General features: G+C 35.9%; 1 protein-coding gene across 1 annotated transcript in view; it reads left to right on the forward strand.

The window, feature by feature from the left end:
- Nucleotides 1-22,541, forward strand: part of Mms22l (MMS22 like, DNA repair protein) — a 104,403-nt gene extending 81,862 nt beyond the window's left edge. Inside the window, exons 19-25 of the mRNA XM_042679571.1 lie at nucleotides 4,428-4,587; nucleotides 10,520-10,689; nucleotides 11,892-12,103; nucleotides 15,311-15,474; nucleotides 18,378-18,474; nucleotides 20,222-20,389; nucleotides 22,070-22,541. Coding sequence (XP_042535505.1) covers nucleotides 4,428-4,587; nucleotides 10,520-10,689; nucleotides 11,892-12,103; nucleotides 15,311-15,474; nucleotides 18,378-18,474; nucleotides 20,222-20,389; nucleotides 22,070-22,151 — 1,053 coding nt within the window. The 3' untranslated portion in view covers nucleotides 22,152-22,541. The remainder of the gene's footprint in view (nucleotides 1-4,427; nucleotides 4,588-10,519; nucleotides 10,690-11,891; nucleotides 12,104-15,310; nucleotides 15,475-18,377; nucleotides 18,475-20,221; nucleotides 20,390-22,069) is intronic.

Below are 22,541 nucleotides of genomic sequence, written 5' to 3' on the forward strand. Positions count from 1 at the left end.
AGTTTCATGAGCCAGTTGAGGTTGTTAATGTGCCTGGATTAATGTTTTTTGTTGTTGGTTTTGTCTTTGGTTTATTTTTCCAGAGGAATCAGTATTAACTTCTATGAAGACAATTATAACAATCAACCATTTCCATAATGGTAACTCAAGATAAAGTACAGGGATCCAACAACTAAATACGTCCTAAAAGCCTTAATGATGCTTATTAATATACAGATGTAAAATACACATTTCTGTAGACTGTTTTACTTAGTTGTTGACTGAATCTCAACCCACAATTCAGAATCGGTAAGGGAAATAGAAGTCAAGCTTTCCATTAGTTTTCAAAGTCTTTTCTAGCTCATATTAATTTATTTTATCACCAAACCTTAATTCTTTTGTTTTTTCTAAATGCTAGATACTGAAGAGATTTAAAGCCCTACCAAGGAAAAAGTCCTATTTAGGACTTCTTAGAGGTTAAAAAAAAGTCGTAGATCTCAGAGAACTTTTTTACTTGTGTGAGAATATAAGACATATACAAAGGTTAAACTCACAGTACAAGGCATTTTATCCTTAGTGCCAATTGGTTGGTAAATTAATCAATAGGTAAAGAATTCAGAGCATCCTGGCATACGATGTTGAGAATTTATCCTGGGAAAAATATGAAAGTTGTTAAGTAAGTCTGATTTTATCAAATTACTTTTTATGAAAATCAATCACAATAATGTAGATTAAAGCTGCAGGAGTACTACTGGCCATAACTCTGAAGTTTAGGAAGGATTGAAGATTAAAAGGGAATGTCATTTTTAACCACATACTACCTTTAGAAAAGTGGTAATACCTTATAAATTTTCCTTAGGGTAGGGATAATTAAACAAGGGGTTCACTTTTAAACTTGTTTACAGTTATATCCGAGTTCCCAATATTATCTTCTGGTTCTTGATTCAGCAAAAGGATTACTAGGACTCAGCATATAGTTATAGTTGCAGTGATGACCAATTTGGAAGGATACAAAACACAAAACAACAAAGGGAAAAGCTGTATGAGATGAAGTCAGGAGATTCCAACAGTTCTTTCCCAGGGAAATCACACAGGATATATTTGATTCTTCCAGGGAGCAACTGTGACAAGTCATGAAATACTGTTTATCAGGGAAGCTCATTAGCAACTCAGTACAATATTTTTCATTTATTAGACAGGTTACTTATGTTCTCTTTACTTTGCACTAGCAGAATTCCAGACTTGCAGAAAGCAGATATTCAACATAAATCAGACTGTGCATAGATGATTTTAGATATGGCGAATCATTATTTTCACTGGATGAGGAGAAACTTTCCAAAAATCTAAAGCCCCAAACACCAGTGAAGACACTTCCTTTCCAGCAGGCCTTTTAAAAAACGCCTGTTGGGCCTGATATGTTGATGCTTTTCTGCACAAGAATGATACTATGACATACAAATATAGTAACAGAAGTAAAAAGTACATGTTTTTGTTGTTGTTTTTTGCTCTGGGGAGTTTAAAGCTAAGCATGGAGATGCACTGATATTCAATAGTATGGTTTATAGATTCCTAGGAATCTTGAAAACTCAAGAGGTTATACCAGCTCACTGACATTTGCACAAATGGTGAAAAGGTTTCAACCTAAAATGTATACTTCTAAGTAGTCACAGGGCAGACCACTGTTGACAATATCCTTAATGAAGCTGTAAAATATTTGTTGTATTGCATTTTGACCCTAGCCACGTATACTTTAGTTTCTGTGAATGACAGTGCAAAGTGCACATAAAGCACTTTTGCTGCATGCCAAAGCAATGTGGTTGTCTGAATGAAATGACTTGTATGATGATTTGAGTTGCAAGTTGCACTGACTGCTTTTATCTTGAAAGAACAACTGACAAAATATGGTTATTCCCACTTGGGTGTTTGGTATTTTTTCAAAAATGAATGAAGAAAGCAAAGCAAGCCTATCACTTCAAAGAAAACAACTGACAGTGTCTGTTGCTAATATAATTATTATAATCACAAGCTTTCAGGAAAATTAGAATTGGAGGAAACTTATATTTGCCATCATGAACTTGAGAGCCTCCTAATACTTTTCTGAAGAGAATGACTGTGGTATAGATTTGAATTTTCTTTTCTAATATAGATAATGAAATGTGTCGGCACTGGGTAGTATCTAACTCAGTGAATCAAATTTTTCCAAATGACTGCTAACTGGCTTTTTAGTAAACATTCATAGGTAAAAGATTTTATTCAAAGAACAGAACATACCAAACATATATATCAAAGTACAAAATATTTATAGACATTGTCTCAGATCCCATTATTCTTCAGAATAATGTGGCTTAGTTGTGATTGGCCTCCAAGAACTACCAGTCTCTCGTAATACTAAAGAGAAATCCTCATAGTTATTTGAAAAAAAAACTTCTTCCAAGTCAGGCACTGGTGACTCATGCCTGTTAATCCTAGCTACTCAGGAGACTGAGATCTGAGTATCGTGGTTCAAAGCCAGAATAGGCAAGAAAGTCTACCAGAAAACCAGAAGTGGTGGGTGGCTCAAATGGTAGCCTTGAGCTGAAGAGCTCAGGGACAGCACCTAGGCACAGAGTTCAAGCCCCACAACTGACCAAATATATATATATATATATACATATATATGTGTATATATATATATATATTGCAGCTATATGTGTTTATGAAGATACATTTTTCTTTGTGGCACATTGTAAGAATTACATATAGACACAGATTTGAAATCTAGTTGTCTTCTCTTAAGCTAGATATAAAGAGATTTGCAAAAATACCCAGAAAATACCACTCCTGATCTTGAGGGTATTACTGAAGTGTTAAAGCACTTGGCTAGGAAATGAGAAGTCCCGAGTTCAGTCCCCCACTAAGTCAGAAAACCATAACTAAACAAAGTCCCCACACTTCTCATGAATTTGTGGTAGAAAATAATTTTGTACCTATATATATTGAATATACTGTTCATTGTTTTATATGCCTTCACATAAATTATTTAAAATATTCTACTATGTTAGATACAAATAGATGTAATCTAAATAATACAAAGCTTTTTAAGGTCCTCACTTTTACGTATGTGAAATGCTTAGATTAATGTGGGAAAACAAACAGAACAAGCGTATGTCTCTTCTTACTTGCTTTTCTAACAGTCATTTAACTGGGTTCCTTAATTTTTCTTCATTCCATATCTTACTAGCAGCGTATCTCCTTAAGTGGTCATTGAAAATCTTCCAATGAATGGTCTTTCAGTGTTCTTAACTTGTGCTGTGTGCTTTATCCCACTTCCATAATTATATCATCACTTGAGTCATAAGAAAGTGCTTAGACTACTACCATGTTTCCATCCAACTCATGAGCAACCACATTATGACCTCTCATTCCCCTTTATCGAAGCAGAGCATTCTCCCAAGCCTGTACTTCTCACCTCCACCTTAAGTGGCCTTCTCTCCATCTTGTACTTTTTATCTCCTCCACCTTAAGAGGTTCGCATCATCTATAATATAATACCCTCACAGTCTGATCTTTTATCTTTTACTCTCATCCACAAACCCTCAATCTTGGATAATTGTGCTACCTGCCGTCTCTCTTATCTACTGAGAGCTGGGGAGGGGATCACTTAACTGTGTGCATTGGTGCCGTTCATGGATTAGTGTTGGACAACTCTCTAGCCCATCTCTGGAAAGTCTTCTCTTTGTTCATTTTGGCCTCTCACCTCTTGAACTGACCTTATCTTCCTGAGTTTATTCTCTTCTTTTTCCTCTTTATTGTTCTTTTCTCACTGCCTCATCTCACATTTCTATTCACAACTTCTTCATTTTAACATTTCTAACCTTTTTTCTCTTCATTGAGAAAGTTAAGCTTCAGTTGATGCTTCATAAAGAAGATTCTAGGGGTGATGGGATATCAATTCATACAGTAAAGCTAAATTTCTTAGAGATTTTTCTTGTAAGAGTTTAGTAACATACAAGTCTTTGTTGTAAGAATTTGGAGATTTGAATTTGGGGATTTCAAGTCATAAAATGAAGGTATGAGCCATTAGAGTTGAAAAACTGTGCATGATTTAACTACAAGTTCTTTTACAATAGTTAAGGATGAAGGCCCAAGTATGATAGTGTGTTTTTGGAAAGAAAAAAATATTTTCGGGCTGGAAGGTGGCTCAGTGGTAGAGCGCTTGCCTTGCATGCATGAGGCCCTGGGTTTGATTCCTCAGCACCACATAAGCAGAAAGAAAAAAGCCAGAAGTGGCGCTGTGGCTCAAGTGGTAGAGTGCTAGCCTTGAGCTGAAGAGCTGAGGGACAGCACCTAGGCCCAGAGTTTAGGCCCCACGACTGGACCCAAAACAAAACAAAACAAATATTTTCAGAGTCTGTATTGTGTAAGAGTTGGCAAGTTAAGTGATATTTTCCGTTTTCCTTTGCTTATAGGCTGTTGGTATAACTTACAGGAATCTTCAGATACTTACTGATAAATCTGCCATGGTCACAAAGTCTTTAGAATACCTTGGTGAAATATTAAAATACATCAAACCCTATTTGGGGAAAAAAACATCCAGTGCAGGGCTGCTTCTAACTTACGAGACGATGGGTATGTACTATTGATGCTGTTTTGCCATATATATTTGCTTAGTTGAACCTGTTGTATCCATCCAAGTGGACAAAATAGACCATCCAAATTACTTACCCTGTGCAATCTAAGAATAAGATGAAATTTGGTGATATAAAATAATTCATTCTGGCCCTTCAAGTGTTCATATTAAATTGTCTTCATAATTACTCATGCTCTATGCAGGTGCCAGTGGCTCATACCTGTAAGCTACTCAGGAGGCTGAGATCCAAGGATCAAGGTTTGAAGCTAACCAAGGCAGTCCATGAAATACTCTTATCTCCAATAAGCAACTTAAAAAACTGAAATTGTAGCTGTGTCTCTAGCTCCACTAGAGTATCAGTCTTGAGCATAAAGAAGCTCAGGAACAGTGCCTGGGCCCCACGTCCAAGTCCCAGAACACACACACACACACACACACACACACACACACACACACACACACACACACACACACACACACACACACACACACACACACACACACACACACACACACACACACACACACACACACACCCTATACACACACACACCCTATACACACACACACACACCCTATACACACCCATACCATACACCATGGATACAAAAAGTACTTACACTCAGCACAAAAAACATACCAAAACTAGTTGCTATCAATATTGTCATGAGTTGTGTTCTGAGTACTTAACTTCTTAAAATGGACCTTTCTTTAATGCCTTTCTATACTTGATTAGAATTAAAAGCACAAGAAAATGATTACTCCCTTTCATTTTTATGGTCTGCTCTGTTGAGGTCAGGAGAGAGTTTAAAACAGCACTAAAGATATTTACACTTCAAATTTCTTATACTGTGTTTTCACTCTTCTAAAAAAAAGCTTTTTCTGTGCTTGTTCTATAATAATGGAATTCATCTTTCTTTAGGAAGCCAGTAATTTGAATATCTTTGCTCACTAAAACCATGTTGCTAACCAAAAATAGGAACTGGATAAAAGTAATTGAGAAATACTTTCTTAGAAGTTTGTGTATAGAATTTAAGATTTTTTTCTTGTTTTGTTTTTTATTTCTCTGTGGCCAAAACCTTGTATCTATTCCCTTTAATCTTGTGAATGTATAAATAAACCTGATTTGACTGTCTGAAACCTTTTTCCTTTGTTGTGAAAGATGAAGGGGAATGTGAAAATATGTAAATATGAATGATGTAGAATGTGCACCACTTGCGATTCAGACATTTTAATTTTAGAGGAAAAATATAAATAGGGATTTATTATAAATTTGATATAGTAAAAGCTAGATTAGTACGTATTTCAGCATTTAAGCTTAAATTTATAATGCATTTGTTCTCTGAAACAAGAAAAACTTCTCTGATGCTATGAGATTTTGATTTTTGCCAAACAAATTATAGGATATGCCTTTTCATTGAAAATACATGATAGCCTTATCAGAAAATACAAAATCACATTGAAATTGTGATTTTGCCCAGGAATAATTGAGAGCTTTTACTCTGTTGTCACCTTGTTGATTTCTGATATAGTGGCATATGTATCTGTATTCTTTCACATCTGCCTACATCCCAAAGACTGGGAAGAGTATGTGGCTACAGTGTTCTCATCTACTCATTAAGAATTAGGAAAAAGTAATTTATGTTCTCTTCATTTTAATGATTTAGAATCAAATGAAGAAAGAACAAGTATAAACATTTCAGAAGCATTGAAAATAAGTTGGAGTTGAGATATCTTAACCACCAAGGCAGAGAGATCATCATAAACCTTCCTTAGCCCTCCATATTAAACCTAAACCTAATCATAGTTCTGTAATATCCTAAGGGACAGGGTTGACACATTAATAATAGCTTTCATTTCCCTTCTATTTATGTCATTTTAAGGAGGAGCTACAAGAAGGATTGTTTTGGGTTTGGTTTTCTTATTCTTCATATCTCTTAGTTTCTGTTTCCATTCCTCTTTGATCATCCCTGTCTCTTCAGCTATTTTGTCTTCCAGATGAAATTTCACCCCCACCCTTGAGTGCCCAGACCAGGTGCCCCCTCCCACACCTCACATTCTCAAGTAGACTTGGTATTCCTCCTCAATTGTACTTCATGAGGACATCTTTTATTATGGCTTTTCATTTGCTATCTTTGTGTACTTGATGGTACCTATTAAAGTTTAAACTGTCCATGTCTTTCAGATTTTTCATTCATGTTTTATTGTGAACAAAAAAATGGACTATTGTCTGAGTTTGTACCAAGTATTGGATGGAAATTGAGGATATATTGGTTTAAGAACTTCTGCCAGACATTAGAATGTGGCTTATCCCTGTAATCCTAGCTACCTAGGAGGATGAGATCTAAAGATCAAGGTTCAAAGCCAACTATTATCTCCAATTAACCACCAAAAAGCTGGAAGTAGAGCTGTAGCCCAAGTGGTAGAATAGCAGCCTTGTGCAAGAAAGCTCAGGGACAAGACCCAGGCCCTGAGTGAAACCATCATAACCCAAAAACAACAGCAACAAAAATTCTGTGATGTAAAGAATAGCAGATACAAATTGTTATTTCTCAAAATTGAGTGATTTTATAAAACTAGAAGTAGTACATATTATGTTCATGTTTCTGAGCAAGAATATTTCCTGAATATAAGTAACAGTACTTAAATATATAACAGTACACTTAATAATCAGCCGTCTGAGGCCATGTGGCTTTGCCCACATAGGAATCTTGGATAGGCAAGGAGAGGCTCTTCTAGTGCTGTAACCCAAGGCCCCAGATGGGTCTTGTAGCCTTTGGCCTGTGGTGGTGCATTCTAATCTTAGAGCTCTAATGTTAGGGCCTTCTGGGTGGGTACCTCAGCCTATGATAGTGTCAGCTAATATTATATCTGCTGTCTCCACTCTGCTACTGCTCTGTCCCTGAGAAGGCCACTATTGCCACTTATAATGTACCACCTATGGTTCTGCCATGGTAACTGTGCCTGTGATACTGTCACCAAGGCTCTGCCACTGGCTTTGCTGTTGTCAACTACTGCCATCTCTTATTTATCTGAGTTACCAGCTCAACCTATTAGCTAATGACCAAAAGCCAGAGTAGGTAAGAAAAATCTACTCCAGAAGCTTTTTTTTGTTGTTGTTGGTCATGGGGCTTGAACTCTGGGCCTGGGCGCTGTCCCTCAGCTCTTCAGCTCAAGGCTAGCGCTCTACCACTTGAGCTACAGCACCACTTCCGGTTTTCTAGTGGTTTATTGGAGATAGGAGTCTCACGGTCTTTCCTGCCCGGGCTGGCTTTGAACCGCGATTCTCAGATCTCAGCCTCCTGAGTAGCTAGGATTGATTACAGGCGTGAGCCACCGGCGCCCGGCTTCCAGAAGCTTTTTTGAGTGGACCTAATATTGTAAGGAAGGAACCAGTACAGAAGGGCACTTTCTAACTGACTCCTAAAGTCAGCCAAATAGGCTACTTATGCAACTAGAAAGGGAGTGGGACTGGATGTTTATACCAGCAGTGGCAGTCCCTTCATACATTGTAAGGACTTGGTTTGCATTTAGTCATAGGCTTTCCATAGGATCATCAGAGGGTGTATATACACTGCAGCCTCCCTGCTAATGGCTACAGTGTCATCTAGAGTTCACCAAGGTCTATGTAAAAAATGAAGTGCAATCTGGAGTAGTTGAAGTTGGGACTAAGTGTAGCAAACAGCTGTGGCTGTCATGAGGACAGTTGGCTGGCTTCTTGGTTAGCTCACTCCAGGCAGCTATGACACCCCAGAAGATCCTAATGACTACCAGAGAATAAAATCACTCAGCCCTAGACTAAAGGAAAAAGTAAACATCAAAAGGGGTGCCCATGGAGAGAGGCTCATCACCAACACCAGTAGTGGTTTAAGAATATATAATAGTGCTTTAACAATTCTCAGCTTCTTTGCAAATGACCCCAGGGAGTGGTGGCTCCTGTACCTCAATCCCAAGAGACTATACAAAAACTTTCATAGCAGTAATCTTTGTATGAAGAAAGTACCTTTGTATTAACATTTCTTTGTATATGTTTCCATCAGTAAATAAATAATATAGCTACAACCAGGATTTTTTTTCTTTTTTAAAAAAAAATACATGTATTTAAATTTTTCCCAACTTTTTTTTAAACTGAAAAGATTTCATCTTTCCTCATTACAAGTTTTGAACTTACCCCCCACCACTGCAACATGTACACTTATACAAACTCTAACTGAAGCTTAAAAAGTAGGAATCTGAGAAGGCAGTAAGACAAAGCATTTACCTTCTATGAACTCATAAAACTTAACTACTTTCACCAAGATATTTTATCATTTCTAAAGATGAAGTACAAATGTAGGTGATCATTTTGGGTTAGAAGATTCCCTGCCTCTTCTAAGTAAGTAGTACCTTTGTGACACAAGAGAGTCCTATGAATCATTTCAAATGTTCATGACAATGGCAGTTCCTTTAATGATATAGTAATGTTAGTTAGAATGTGAGGTCTGCTTATATTGCTGTCAAACTCAAGTTTTCCACCCACTGAAAAATATGAGGAGCAAACCATCATTATTTAAAATATTGCTAAGTGAATATTGTATTTCTTTATGATTGATTATTGTACTTCCTTTTATAACAGAAGATTAATGCTGCTGTTCCTAGAAGTGATTATTAGTTGTTGGTTTTTTTTTTAAGAAAACATGAATATACTAGTCCAAGCATGTTTGTTTTCTTTCTGAGCTTGGATGTTAAAGTTTTTGTTTGACTTTGAAATGTTACCATCTTTTTTGCTTTCTAAGATGGAATAAAATATAAAAGTTTATGTACCAGATAAGCCACTCTGATATCTGGGAAAGTGCTTAATCTCTTCAGTTTATTTTTTCTTCAATAAGTGGGACTTTTGTAACAGTAATACATCTAAATTGTAATTATACATTCACTCATATTTGTTTTATTAAATAAAACATACTCATCTTTTGAAGTTTTGCTGTCATCATTGGTGCCAGCTGACCATGCCAGCTGGTGCTAGGATGGAAGAGATCCTATTTCATATTTTGTTTTGGGGGTCGATTAGGATTTGAACTCAGGGCCCTCATACTTGCTAGACACTCTGTCGCTGAGACATACCTTCAGCCCCAAAAGATCCAATTTCAAGTAGTAAAGAAGTCTCTCTTTAAAAAACAAAATTGTGTTTATGTTAAGTAATTGAAAGGTATAAAAGCTATAATCCAAGGAGGTTAAATGTTTCTCCAAGGTATTATAGTGAATTTCACTTTTCCTATTTTAACAATTACATGTTATACTTCTCTTTCTTGCAAGTTAGATTGAAGAAGCCTGTAAAACTAAATGTAAGATAAAAACAAAGAAATAGAACTATCAAGAATATAAATGCAGAGTAGTATGTGTAAGTGTCATGCTCAGAAATTTATGTTTTTCTTTCTTTTTTTCTCCCCCTAGTCCTGGTAGAGTTTGAACTCAGAGCCTTGCCAGGCAGGTACTCTACTTGAGCCATGTACCCAGTACTTTTTTGCTTTATTTTTTTGATAGGGCTATTTTTTTGCCCAGGACTATCCTCAAGCCACCTTTGCCTCTCACATGTGCTATCAATTCAGCATTTTTGTTGAAATGGGAATGGGGAGAGTCTCACTAACTTTTTTTTTCCTAGCTGACCTCAAACTATGGTGTGGCTGCCTTTTTATCACTTGATACCTGGGATTGTAGGTCTATATATCACCATTTTTTTCCTCCACATTTATGTTTTTCTTAATCTAAAACTCAGAGAAATTATATCACTAATGAAATATGTGCCTTAATGTTAAGTGCTTTGATTCATGGCATATATTTTATTGTCTTATTAACTTGGTCCTGTGTGCTTTAAAAGTAATTTTTTATGGGATAACAAAATGTTCAAGTTAGAAGATAACCATAACTGATTAAACTTCTGTTCTTTATTAGGATTTCTTGTTAAATCATGGGCACAAATTTTTGCCACCTCTAAAGCCCAGAAGTTATTATTTCGGATCATAGACTGTTTACTGCTACCACATGTAGTATTACAGCAAGAAAAAGAATTGCCTGCACCTATGCTGACTGCAATCCAGAAGAGTCTTCCTTTGTATCTCCAGGTATATGTACAGCTGCTTAAAAGCTACAAAAAGGAAAGTGTGCTTTAAAACATAGCTTACTTAATACAGTTTTTAAAAGTGAACCTTATAAATTCAAGGGCACATGCATGTGTATGGCTTATCCATTGAGCAAGTCTTAAATTTCCCTTGGGGTTTGTCTTTGAAAACAAAGATGAAAAAGCAGCTTCACCTCAAGCTTGAGGTAGAGAGGATGCAGACTAGTGCAGCCACTTACAGAGATGTGCTCAATATTTTCTTTAGAGACTAGCTGTCTGTCAGCCAGACTGGAGTTGGGAAATGTGAGAGAAAGCACTGGGGATGATATTAGGTATAAAATAGACTGGAGAGGATTCAGGATGCTGCTGTCAGAGAAAGCAACTTGTGCAAGGGCAGGAGCTTTAAGAAAATCTGGCATGTATATGTGTGTCTATATAGATATATGGAAATAATCCCTTCCATATCAACAGGTATGGAATCATTGTGACCTCTAGAAAGTTATTTTTTTCTAAACCTTAGTTTTCTTAGCTATAAAATAGAGATAGTTGGTTTTGAAATATTTAAATAAAATAATGACTTTAAAGCACTCGGCACAGTGCTTTACATAGATGAAAAAACCCTCCAAATTAATTGTTGTTATGAGTCATACTCTTTCTCATACATTATTAATTTTTTAAATTACACCATTTCTAAACACAGAACATTTTTAGCACAACTTCTATATTCTTAGAGAAAAAAAAATCACGGAAAACTTCCTTTTGCCCATCTACCCTAAAAGTCCCCTACCTCCACATTTTATATTTCTGTGTGATGATATAAGAAACTTTGGTTTAAACACCATAAAAAGACTAATGTCAAAGATGTTTAGTGTATAATTATAGTGATCAACTTTTTGAGACAAGAAGAAAGAAACTCTCTTTTTTTTCTTCCATGTTTTCCCATCTTCCTTTGCACATTTCCCCAAATTCACAGCTTGCTTAGATACCACTGCAGATGTGTTATCCAGACTCAACTCCTGTAGGCTCAAGTGTGTATTACCTGAAGCCAGATGTTCTTGTGATTGTGATATTACAAATTCTGACATGCGTATGAATGCTTGCAGCTATATTAGTTTGTTTCCAGCCTTATTTTTGAATCTTTACCTCTTAGTTTTTTCTTTTTGTTTTATTTTTATTTTGTTTTAATTTTTTTCTTTTCTCCTGTAGGGCATGTGTATTGTGTGCTGTCAGTCTCAGAATCCAAATGCCTATATGAACCATTTGCTAGGGAATGTTATTGAGCAGTATATTGGACGGTTTCTTCCAGCTTCACCGAATGTCTCAAATCCTGGACAACATCCTGTTTTACTGGCACTGAGAAACTCTGTTAGTGTTCCACCGGTGTCATCTCTAAAGAAACATGTCGTCCAAGTATTAAGGTACAGCTCAGGACTAAGGAATGCGTGTACAAATTATCCATCTTTATATATATTTTTTTATTGTAAAAATACCGTACAGAGGGGTTACAGTTACATGAGATAGGTAATGAGAACATTTCCTATTGAGCATTGTTACCTCCCCTTTGTTTTTCCCCTACCATCTCTTCCCTCCTCACCTTCCCCTTTCCACCTCCCCCCCCCCAGAAGCTGTAAAGTTCGTTTTCACCCCTGCATCTAGTATATATCCATCTTTATTAACGAGTATCACTGCAGTATCTCAAAGATACTGATAAGCCTTAAGATACTGGTAGTTTAGAAACCCTTTTTCCCAAGAAAAAGGTGAATTTATTAAAATGACATTTGCTCATTTAAAAATTGTTCTTTCCTATGTCACTATTATTTTTCAGGTATGTATCATAGACATTATGTGTATGTATTATGCATGTGTTATATATATATTTCTAAAAATATACTTTGTGTTTTCATTTTCATCCATGAACAGTAAGTATAAAAAATATCAAAAAGGTGAAAGCTAGTAAGTAAAAGGAAACAATATGAAGTTCTATCTTAACTACTCACTGTAATTCATTGTAAAGCAAAGAAATGAAACTTAGGTTTTTTAACTCAACTCCATGTCCTTAAACTGTGACATTAAAAGGTTGACTTGGTTGGAGATTTAGCTCAGTGTAAGAGCACTTACCTGACAAGTGCAAGGCCCTGAGTTCTGTTCTCAGCTCCATGGGGTAGAGAGGGGAGGGGAGATTGAATAACAGAACTTTCTTTGTCTTCATGTAATATTTACCTTCATATGAAATCAGTTCCTAAACAGTGATGGTGATACATATATATATGTATATGTGTGTGTGTGTGTGTGTGTGTTTGTGTGTGTGTATATATATATAATTCTTACCAAATATTGGGTTTCTGTTAATGACCAAATAATACCCATCACCTTTCATTACAGAACTCAATGCTGAAATTCTGTCTTTCCATGTCCTTCATTTTGTCTTCCTAGAGTACCTTTCAGTTTTGACACTCTTTGGTCCTCAACTTTTATTGGCTCTTTTCCCCCATGTGGTAAATTTCATAATCTTAATTCTCCATAATCTGTCACTTCCTTTTTCCAAATGCATTAAAATTGATGCCCTGTACCATCCCTAGTGAGATTGCTTTAGTTATTGCTTCTCAAAAACTTTTTATACTTCCCTACACTGAGACTTTGTTCATGCCATTTTCTTCATCAAGATGTCATCCCTCTGGGCTAAATCTCACCTAAAATTTCATTGTACCATGCGGTTCTTTGCTTTCTGAAGTCATCTGCCTTGCTTACCTCAATTTATAGATTCACAATAGGTTTCGGGGTTTTTTGTTTGTTTTGGGTATTTTTGCTTTACTTAAATTTCCAGCCAAACTGTAGTATCTATCAGTGTTTGAGACTGTGGGAAAGTAATCTCAGGAGTCTTATCTAAATTAAACTAAATGTATAGCCTTTTGTTTAGGATCGGACCTGATTTAATTCTTTTTTTATTTACGTAGTATCTTGTAAAAAAAAAAAAAAAAGTTGGTTTTTTTCCCCCCTTCAGTTTCTAAAAATGTAACACTTCTGTTTTTCACTTTTTTTTTTTTTAATACTCAAGAGATGGTCCTTGTGACCTCCTCTAATCTTTATTTCTCTACTCTGCAATCCCCCATCTGATTTAGGGCTAATTCTTGAGAATTCTGCATCTGTCTTTACCAAAACACCTGTTACGCTGTAAATGTCTCCCCCCCCCCCAACAACTTCTCTAAATAAGACCATATGTTTGGTTTTTGTTTTTTGGAGGGAGAGTGTTTGTTTGGGGGGGGTTTGTTGTTGTTGTTGTTTTGTCAGTCATGGGGCTTGAACTCTGGCCTAGGTGCTATCCCTCAGTTCTTCAGCTCAAAACTAGCACTCTACCACTTGAGCCACAGCACTACTTCTAGTATTCTGAGTGGTTTATTGGATATAAGACTCTCACAGCATTTCTACCCGGTGCCAGCTTTGAACCGCCATCCTCAGATCTCAGCCTCCTGAGTAGCTAGGATCACAGGCATGAGCCACTGGTACCTGCTTTTTTTTTTTTTTAAACAAAACTTCATTTTATTTGCCTATTTTTAGACTTGTGCCTGGCACACCATAGGTTATCAATAAATGTTTGTTCTAGACATTAGTAATTCAGAAATGAACAAAAGATATTAAACCTTTTCTCAAAAGAATGAATGAATCTAATATTAATAATAGTGAGTCTACTATTTGTTGAAAGTCACTATGGAATAGACATGATTACTACCCTCAAAGGAGTTTATGATCCTTAGTGATTTGCATATCTCCTATGGTGTAAGTTATTGTTTTCATACCCATATGGATATCTAATGTAGATGTAGTAATACTTAGGTCTGTAATTCCTCAAAGTAGATTGAGAAATGTGTAGTTCTTGGTTGTAGACCACTTGCCTGATATGGACAAGGTCCTGAGTTCTATCCCTAGCACCATAACAAATAAAAATATTTGACTATTTGTATTGTTTATAGTTTTCAAAGAAACTATGTAATCTCACTTCCATTCACTCATTCTCTCATTCAGCAAATGTACATTCAACCCGTTGCTAAGAGATAAAGTTAGGTAAATTATGCTCCTTACAATCTGTGCTAAGTTGTAATGTTAAAATTTGTCTTGCCCTGAGAGGTGGCATTAAATCTTAAATTAGTTCTCTAGTTCTTTTCCCTATAGGAGAAAGTAAAAGCTATGCTGGAAGTTAATTCCTAGAATAGTTCTTTTATTTATCTGGAAACATAAGACTCCCTCCTAAATTGTAAACAAAATAATGTGAGTAGAGATTTATTTATGCAAATTTGACATTAGAGAAGATGTTGAAGTATTGAGGTGCTGATAAGGGAGATCAGACTTATATTAGAAAAGAAAAAAACAAATTAACAATTAGGTTTGATTAAGTTCATCTTAAAACCAGGTTGCTTTAAATTTCATTTATATCTGTATTATGGTTTGGGCCTTCTCACATACTGGAAGGATGTGGAATATTTGCTTCTAAAATCTTATGCTTGAAGCACAAACCTTTAAACTGAACTTTATGAAGTTGGTAAGTTTCGATAATCTTTGAAGTATATAGCATTTACTTCACTTTATTGAAGCTTTAAACAAAAGAAAAACAAAATTTTGCTTATTTTTAGGAAATCCTACTTTGATTTTAAGGGGTCCGTACCTCCTCCTCGCTTAGCATCTGTTTTGGCCTTCATCCTCCAGCTCTTCAAGGAAACCAAGGTAGAGGTTTCTGAGGTGGAGCTCCTCCTCCCTGGCATATTAAAATGTTTGCTGTTGGTCAACGAGCCCCAAGGTTAGTTTATCATCTTGCTCTTTCTTGTCTTTGCTTTCTGTTGACAAGTCAAGCAACTGTCCATATCCATCAATGACGAGTTACAATTTTTTTTTTTTTTTGTGAAAATACTGTACAGAGGGGTTACAATTACATGGGCAAGATAGTGGGTACATTTCTTATCAAGCATTGTAGCCTCCTCCTTTGTTTACCTTTCCCATCCCTTCCCAGCCTCCCCCCACCCCCCCACCCAATCCTCCCCCCCCCCACCCCCCCCACCCAATCCTCCCCCCACCCCACCCCACCCCCCCACCTAATCCTCCCCCCACCCCACCCCCCTACCAAAGTTGTAAAGTTCGTTTTCGACTTGAGAACTTGTACTTCTCATTGTTGCAACGGGTCCACTTGTATCCTTATTTAAATGACTTGTTTTCCCCTTCCCCTCCACAAATTATACTGACATCAAATACAGTGAAAGCAGGGGTTATACTGTGGGGGAGGAGTTACATCATTTTTTTTATCCATTGATATATATCATGGCTAAAGAACAGACACCAAGTAATAGCTGAGGTTAGGTGTGATAAAATGGTTGAAAATTGTTAGATTTCTACTTACTTTAGTTTTGATTTTCTAGGGTCTTTTTTGTTGTTGTTTTTCTTCCTTGAGACAAATACTTTATTTCCTCTCATTATACTTGTTAGGCTCTCAAATGTTTGTTCAGTCTAACTCCAGTACTAAACACAATTATCAATTATCAAGTGTCAGGGGTCAGCATACTTCTTCTGATCATGATCTGTTAGGATATCTAAGCTGGTCTGTATACAGTACCTGTAAGGATGCTTTGATTCTAGTTCTTTGGTTTTGATCTTACCATTCTTGCTTCTAGTGATGGCTTTGAAATATGACTTATTTAATCCCTACTGTAACATAGTTTAATAAGCTTATTGGGAATATGCAGAATGGGAGTCATAGTTCTATCCTGAAGAAATTTTAATGTAAACAGGCACACGTGTGTTTATCTTTTTTTTTAACTGCTAAAATAAATGACTACATTGCCCGGAAGAATCTGATGACAGTACCCAGAGTGGTAGTGGAAAGCTTAATCAGTTCTTTGACATGGTGTTTTATCTCAAAAACATATGCATTTTTTTCTAAATCTATTTAACATTAAAACTGTTCCTTTACTGTTCCTAAATCTCAGGTTTAGAAAAAATTTGTAATGATTGTATATAGTACACTTACTTATTGGTAGCATCAAGTTATCCCCAGAGACTGTCTACTGGTAGCTTCCAGATGCTATAGAAATTTTGTTCTCCTTGAAAACTTATGCATACTTTGAACCTCAGCAAAAACCTGTTGTACTGTTTAATACAAAATTTGCTTACCCAGAGAAAATAGAACAGTAGCTACTGTCTATCCACAATTTTGCTTTCCATGATTTTAGCCACTTGTCCTCAAAAGTAGTCCAAAGATATTAAATGGTGCCCAGGGATATGGCTGAAGTAGCACCTGCCTACCAAGCATTAGGCCCTAGTTCAAACTACATTACCAAAAACAAATTTTTTTTAAATCAGAACTATTAAATGGAGAATACCATAAATAATAAGTTCATAGTTTTAAATTATGTGTCATTCTGAATAGCTTGATAAAATCAATACCATTCCTTAGACATAGAAATAAGTTTGTGGTTGCTTACAAGGATAAGGTAGTTTCTATATGAAATAAAAAATTGACCATGGTGACATACTTGCAGAACTCTATAGATACTAAAGCCATCAAATCGCATGTGAATTAAACACTTAAATGGATAAATATATAATATAGAAACTATGAAAACAAAGCTGTTGGTTTAAAAAATAAACATGATTACTCTTTTATTTCTAAAGCTGAGCTCTGTTAAGGAAATCAAGTTGTCAGTTTAAAAGAAAATGTATATGGATGTTCATTTCAACCCAACAGTATTCTTAACAGCCTTAAAATGGAAAAGATCCAGTTGTCCATCAACTTTTGAATGATTATGCAATATACAGTTAATTCATATGATGGAGTATTATTCAGACCTAAAGGGAATGAAGTACCAAAATATGTTACACAAAATAAACTACTCTAAGTAAAGAGGGACCATGTAAGGGGAAGTAGCTGTGCATCTCATGGTAGTGGAGCAATGAAAGGAAAAGGATGTCTCCTATCCTCCACCCCCACCCGCCACCCCCCATTCCCCATTCCCTTTAAGGACCCAGCCAATGACTTTCTTCATGAAGCCCAATCTCTTATAGGTGCCACCACCTCCCAATGACACCATGGCCTGGGGGACTATAGCACATGTACCATTGGGACCATTTAAGAATCAAGCTATAGCAATATTTTTGCATTATGATTGTTCATAAGTTCTTTAACTTGGTTAAACACTAAAGAGCACAAATGTTCTCTTTGTTTTTGAGACATGGTCTTATAGCCCAGGCTGTCCTCAGCTGAAACTACAGGTGTGTGCTGTCATGCCCAGCTTATTTCTACTTTTTGGAATTCACATTTTAAGTGAAGTGTTGGTGGTATTTAGTTTGCTACTTACATATTTGTGAGAAGTTGTGAGGAATTTTAAGTATCTGCAAATATATGTCTTTAAAGGCTTCTTTCTGTTTCATTCTCAAGCTTAGGATGGAGAAATAGTTTTGAATACGGGACCCTTTTACTATCACATGCTATTGTTTCAGTTTTAAGACTCAAAAATAGGCTGTGAAACTTCTTAGATATTTTTGAGAACAAAACAAAAACTCATAACTATTCTCCTTTGAAAATTTACCAAGGGAAAAAAAAAAGTATATTCTTCCTTCAAGGAAACAACATATTTTTCTAAATCAAGAGTGTTAAGAATGAGGAACCAGATGGTCAGACACACTGTGTAATGCTGTAATTTTTCCTCCTAGTTAAAAGGCTGGCCACAGAGAACCTGCAATACATGGTAAAAACCTGCCAAGTGGGGTCAGAGGGAGATCCTGCCGCCCAGCTGACTTCTGTGTTTAGGTAACTGGAAAACAAGCCAACTGGCAGGAGACGATTGCCAGCCATTTGACAGCCAACATGTTTTTTAAATAACTAATTATCCAAAACATAATGTGTTACTACTTGTGTGTAGTATTTCAATTATTGTTTTTTTGGCAGTAGTTTTCTTACACTGTGTTGTTGTATTGAAAAGTAAAAGTGCCAGGGAAAAGATAAGCAAACCCACTTGTAATTTCTTGTGGCTTTAGAAAGGAAGAATGGGAAATGTGAATCACAGTGACCAGTGCCTGCACCTTCACAGTGTGCTTCAACACACTCCTCAGAACCCAGTGGAAAAGCACATGTTCCTAGTGCTCTGACTTGCTTTCTCTACTGTGCTTCACAGAGCTCCCTTCTGTTTAACCTATGAAGCATGGATCTTACAGGAGTGGATCTGTGGTTCACAAAAATAACTGCAGTTCAAGAATTCTTTCCCTTCTCCTTTGTCTTGCTTTGCCCTCTTCAGAATCTCATGCTGGAAGTGGCACTGTGTCTCAAGTGGTAGAGCACTCATCTTGAGCTGAGGAGCTCAGGGACAGCACCCAGTCCCAGAGTTCAAGCCCCACAATGGCCGCCCCCCCTCAAAAAAAAAAAAATCTCATTCTTTCTATTGGGGCAGCATTTTTTACTGTTGCTTTTTTCAAGATTCCTACAAGTTCCCCTTGATGGTACTTATCTCTACCTTGCCACCCACCCTGGTAAATAATTTGGGGTCAATTTCTTTAATTCTGTGTTGGGTCTTAGATTCATTAATTTTGGGGGATTTTTCAAATCATAATTGGTTCTCATCTGCCATTGATTACTTGACAATGGTGAATTTATGAATACTGTGAAATTCTAAAAAAGGGAGAAAAATTGAATGTGTTCTATTATTAATAGCTAATAGATTTTATTTTATGATAAATGAAATTTATGAAATTTTGAATTTAACATATCTTATATTTGTAAAGGCTTTGTGTTTAGTCTTTTGTTCATTTAATGAACATAAAGGTACATATTATAACTAACTTATTTTTCTTGTTAAGTTTATTGTTGATATAAAGATGAATTGGGCTAAAAAGAATCTGACTTTCTTCTCTTTGTGTGTGTGTGTGTGTGTGTGTGTGTGTGTGTGTGTGTGTGTGTATGTTGACATTGTGTTGGTATTGAGCTTTTTTGATCAAGTCTGCTCTCTACCACTTAAGCCACACAGCTCTATTTCAGGATTTTTGCTGGTTATTTGGAAATAAAGTCTCATGGACTTTACTGCCTTGGTAGCTTTGACTGACCAGGATCCTCAAATCTCAGCTTCCTTGGTAGCTAGAATTACTGGTGTGAGCTACTAACATTTTCTTCCTTGGTATCTTTTATACTCTTTACTCACTGATTTTTATGTAGAAAGAACTAAAGTCATTCTCCAGCCCCCTTTGTTTTTCTCTCCTAGAATTCCACATCTTCCTTTTTGCCCCCATCATTGAGGTATTAGTTTGGCATGTCTTATCTCTTAAAGTGTTACCAAACTGGGTGTGGTGGTATATACCTGTTATCTCAGCACTTGGAAAGCTGAGACTGAAGAAACATGAATTTTAAAGCCAGTATGTCACCAGTAGTATTTGTATTCCATAGTTTTTTGTTTGTTTCTATGAAATCTTACATGAATGATCTTTCCTGTGTTCAGTTTATAGCTGACACAATGTAGATACTGAACCATGCAATTGTACTAGATTCTAATTGCCTGTTTCACTTTCAGGCTGTTCATCCAGGAGTATGGCATGACATACTCATATCAAGTTTATAGTATTTTAGAGACAGCAGCAACGCTGAACCAGAAGATTGTTATCCACCTCATTCCTGCCCTCACTCAGTCTCTGAAGGATTCAGAACTGAAGTGGGGCCTTGGCAGGAATATTGCACAAAGGTATGTTTGATCATTTAATTGTATTCATTTGGACTAAGACTACCAAATCTGTATTTCATTATGTAAAAATGGCTTATTTTACCATTCTCAAAAATTTGGAGTATGATTTTTTTTTTCAACAAACTTAAGCCAAATTTGTATGTCCATTTCCATGTTATTCCTGTTAACGTATCCCCTTAGAAACTGTCAGTTTACCTGTAGTGCTGCTGCTTCTCAACACATACTTCTTGTTCTTCATTAAGAAGTACATTTTGGAGCCTCTGGTGTCTTGTATTATAAATTCCATAGTCAAGGATTGCTTGCTTTTTATTTTGTTTGATACACTGGGATTTAAACTCAAGAGCCTTTCATTGGGTAGGGAAGCGCTCTACCATTTGAGCCATGCCTCTAGCCTGATTGATTTTTGAGTAAACTATAGCATGTATATCCAGCAAATAAGTGACCCAATTAGATAATATGGATTTTGGACAAAAATAGGTAATAAAGCTTGCTAGTCTGGTGCTCTACCACTTGAGTGTGGTCCCAGTCTGAAATTTTTGTTTTCTTTTTGGCTTACTAGCCCAAAATAGTGATGACTATTTAGAAAAATTCAGCATTGTAAAGTAACTCATATACTTTCTAAAGGGATTATTTTAGAGAAGTCAGTACTGATAGTGGAATTTAAATGTCATAGTTTGTTAATCAAATACTTAAACCTGTGTATCGGTGTATACACAGCTTAAATATAAATGCTCCAAATTTCAGTTGAAAAAAATTGTACAGTGTCCGATTGTGCTTGGAGGCATGACTATACTGATTATAACTATAGCTTACTAATGGCATCCATTAGTGTAATCCATCTTTTCAGCACAATAAATGAACATTTTAAGGGGAGAGCAGGGATCACACCTATTTGACTGTGTTCTGATTCATGATGAAACACCTCTCATAGTAACTTGTCTAGCCTCTTACAGACTTCTGGAGACAGAAGATTGGGTTAGTTCAAATCTTAGCTTTTGGCTTTGAAGAAATGATGTTTAATGTAATGGCATAAAACAGTAATGCAAAGACCTCTCTGAGATTTGGCTTCTGAAGTGAAAAAATTGGAGAGACTATGTGAAAGTTTTCAACACAGTGTGGTGTTGAGACAAATGCTTGTTAGTGCACCACTTTAACTAGGCATGTTTGCAAGTGCTGTTTTTGAAGGTTCTGAATAGCACAAGTGTTTGTTGAGACTAATGAAGTAACAAGCCTAATACTTCTTTAAGACATCTCAAATACAGAGAGTACTAAACAGTATGAGAAACAGAATTTCATTTTTAATCTTTGTTATTTCTAAGATAAGGAAAAAAATAATGTATTTCCTAGTTTCATTATATGGATCTGTCTTACGTTTTAAAACCTGTATGTACAAACTTAAGATTGTGACTTGAGTCTTCCTATTATAATCCTATTGTTATCATCCCTAAGCAACATTTCATAAACATAGTTCATTATCTCTGAACACAATTTAAAAACAGCAAACCAAAAATAAAAACAGCAAATCATCTCTAAGGTTGCTCATATATGTATATGAAGCATTATTTTTAAAAATCTTGTGCTACATTTTCAGCTAGGTGGATGAACAGTCTTAATTAGTAAATGAGTAAGTAAAAAATGGAAATGATAAAAAAAAATGTGCTTTCTTTGTTTCTTTAACAGGGAAGCATATAGCAAACTACTATCTCACCTAGGACAGGTGGGACAAGATGAGAAGCAAAGGCTGGAAAGTGAAAATACATAATCTCTTCTGATTCTATCTATTGATTATCCCTGTCTCAAGCCACTTTGCACCACTCGAACTCCTTTTAACTAATTGCTTAATATTCCATTAAATAATTTCTAGGATTATTTTCCTTGTATACCTGTAAGTACAACATTTATAAATAAGATAATGAAAGTTAATTAGTGACTGTAATTGAATCTTTGGAACTTTGTAAAGCTGTGTTCTATTGAAAAGATTTTAATTTAATTAAAGAAGACTTCTAACTGTGAAGGTTTGCTATCTGTGTCTTATCAAGCAGCTTGTAGTGACTGTTCTGTCTTTTTACTATAAGGTGATTGACTTTTGGATTTTGGATTTTTGTTGTAATTGTTGTTTTGTCTGTGTTTTTTAGCTTCTGTGTTGTCTTTT

This window comes from Dipodomys spectabilis, unplaced genomic scaffold (assembly GCF_019054845.1).
Source record: "Dipodomys spectabilis isolate Male_0828 unplaced genomic scaffold, ASM1905484v1 ptg000053l, whole genome shotgun sequence".
Taxonomy (NCBI): Eukaryota; Metazoa; Chordata; class Mammalia; order Rodentia; family Heteromyidae; genus Dipodomys; species Dipodomys spectabilis.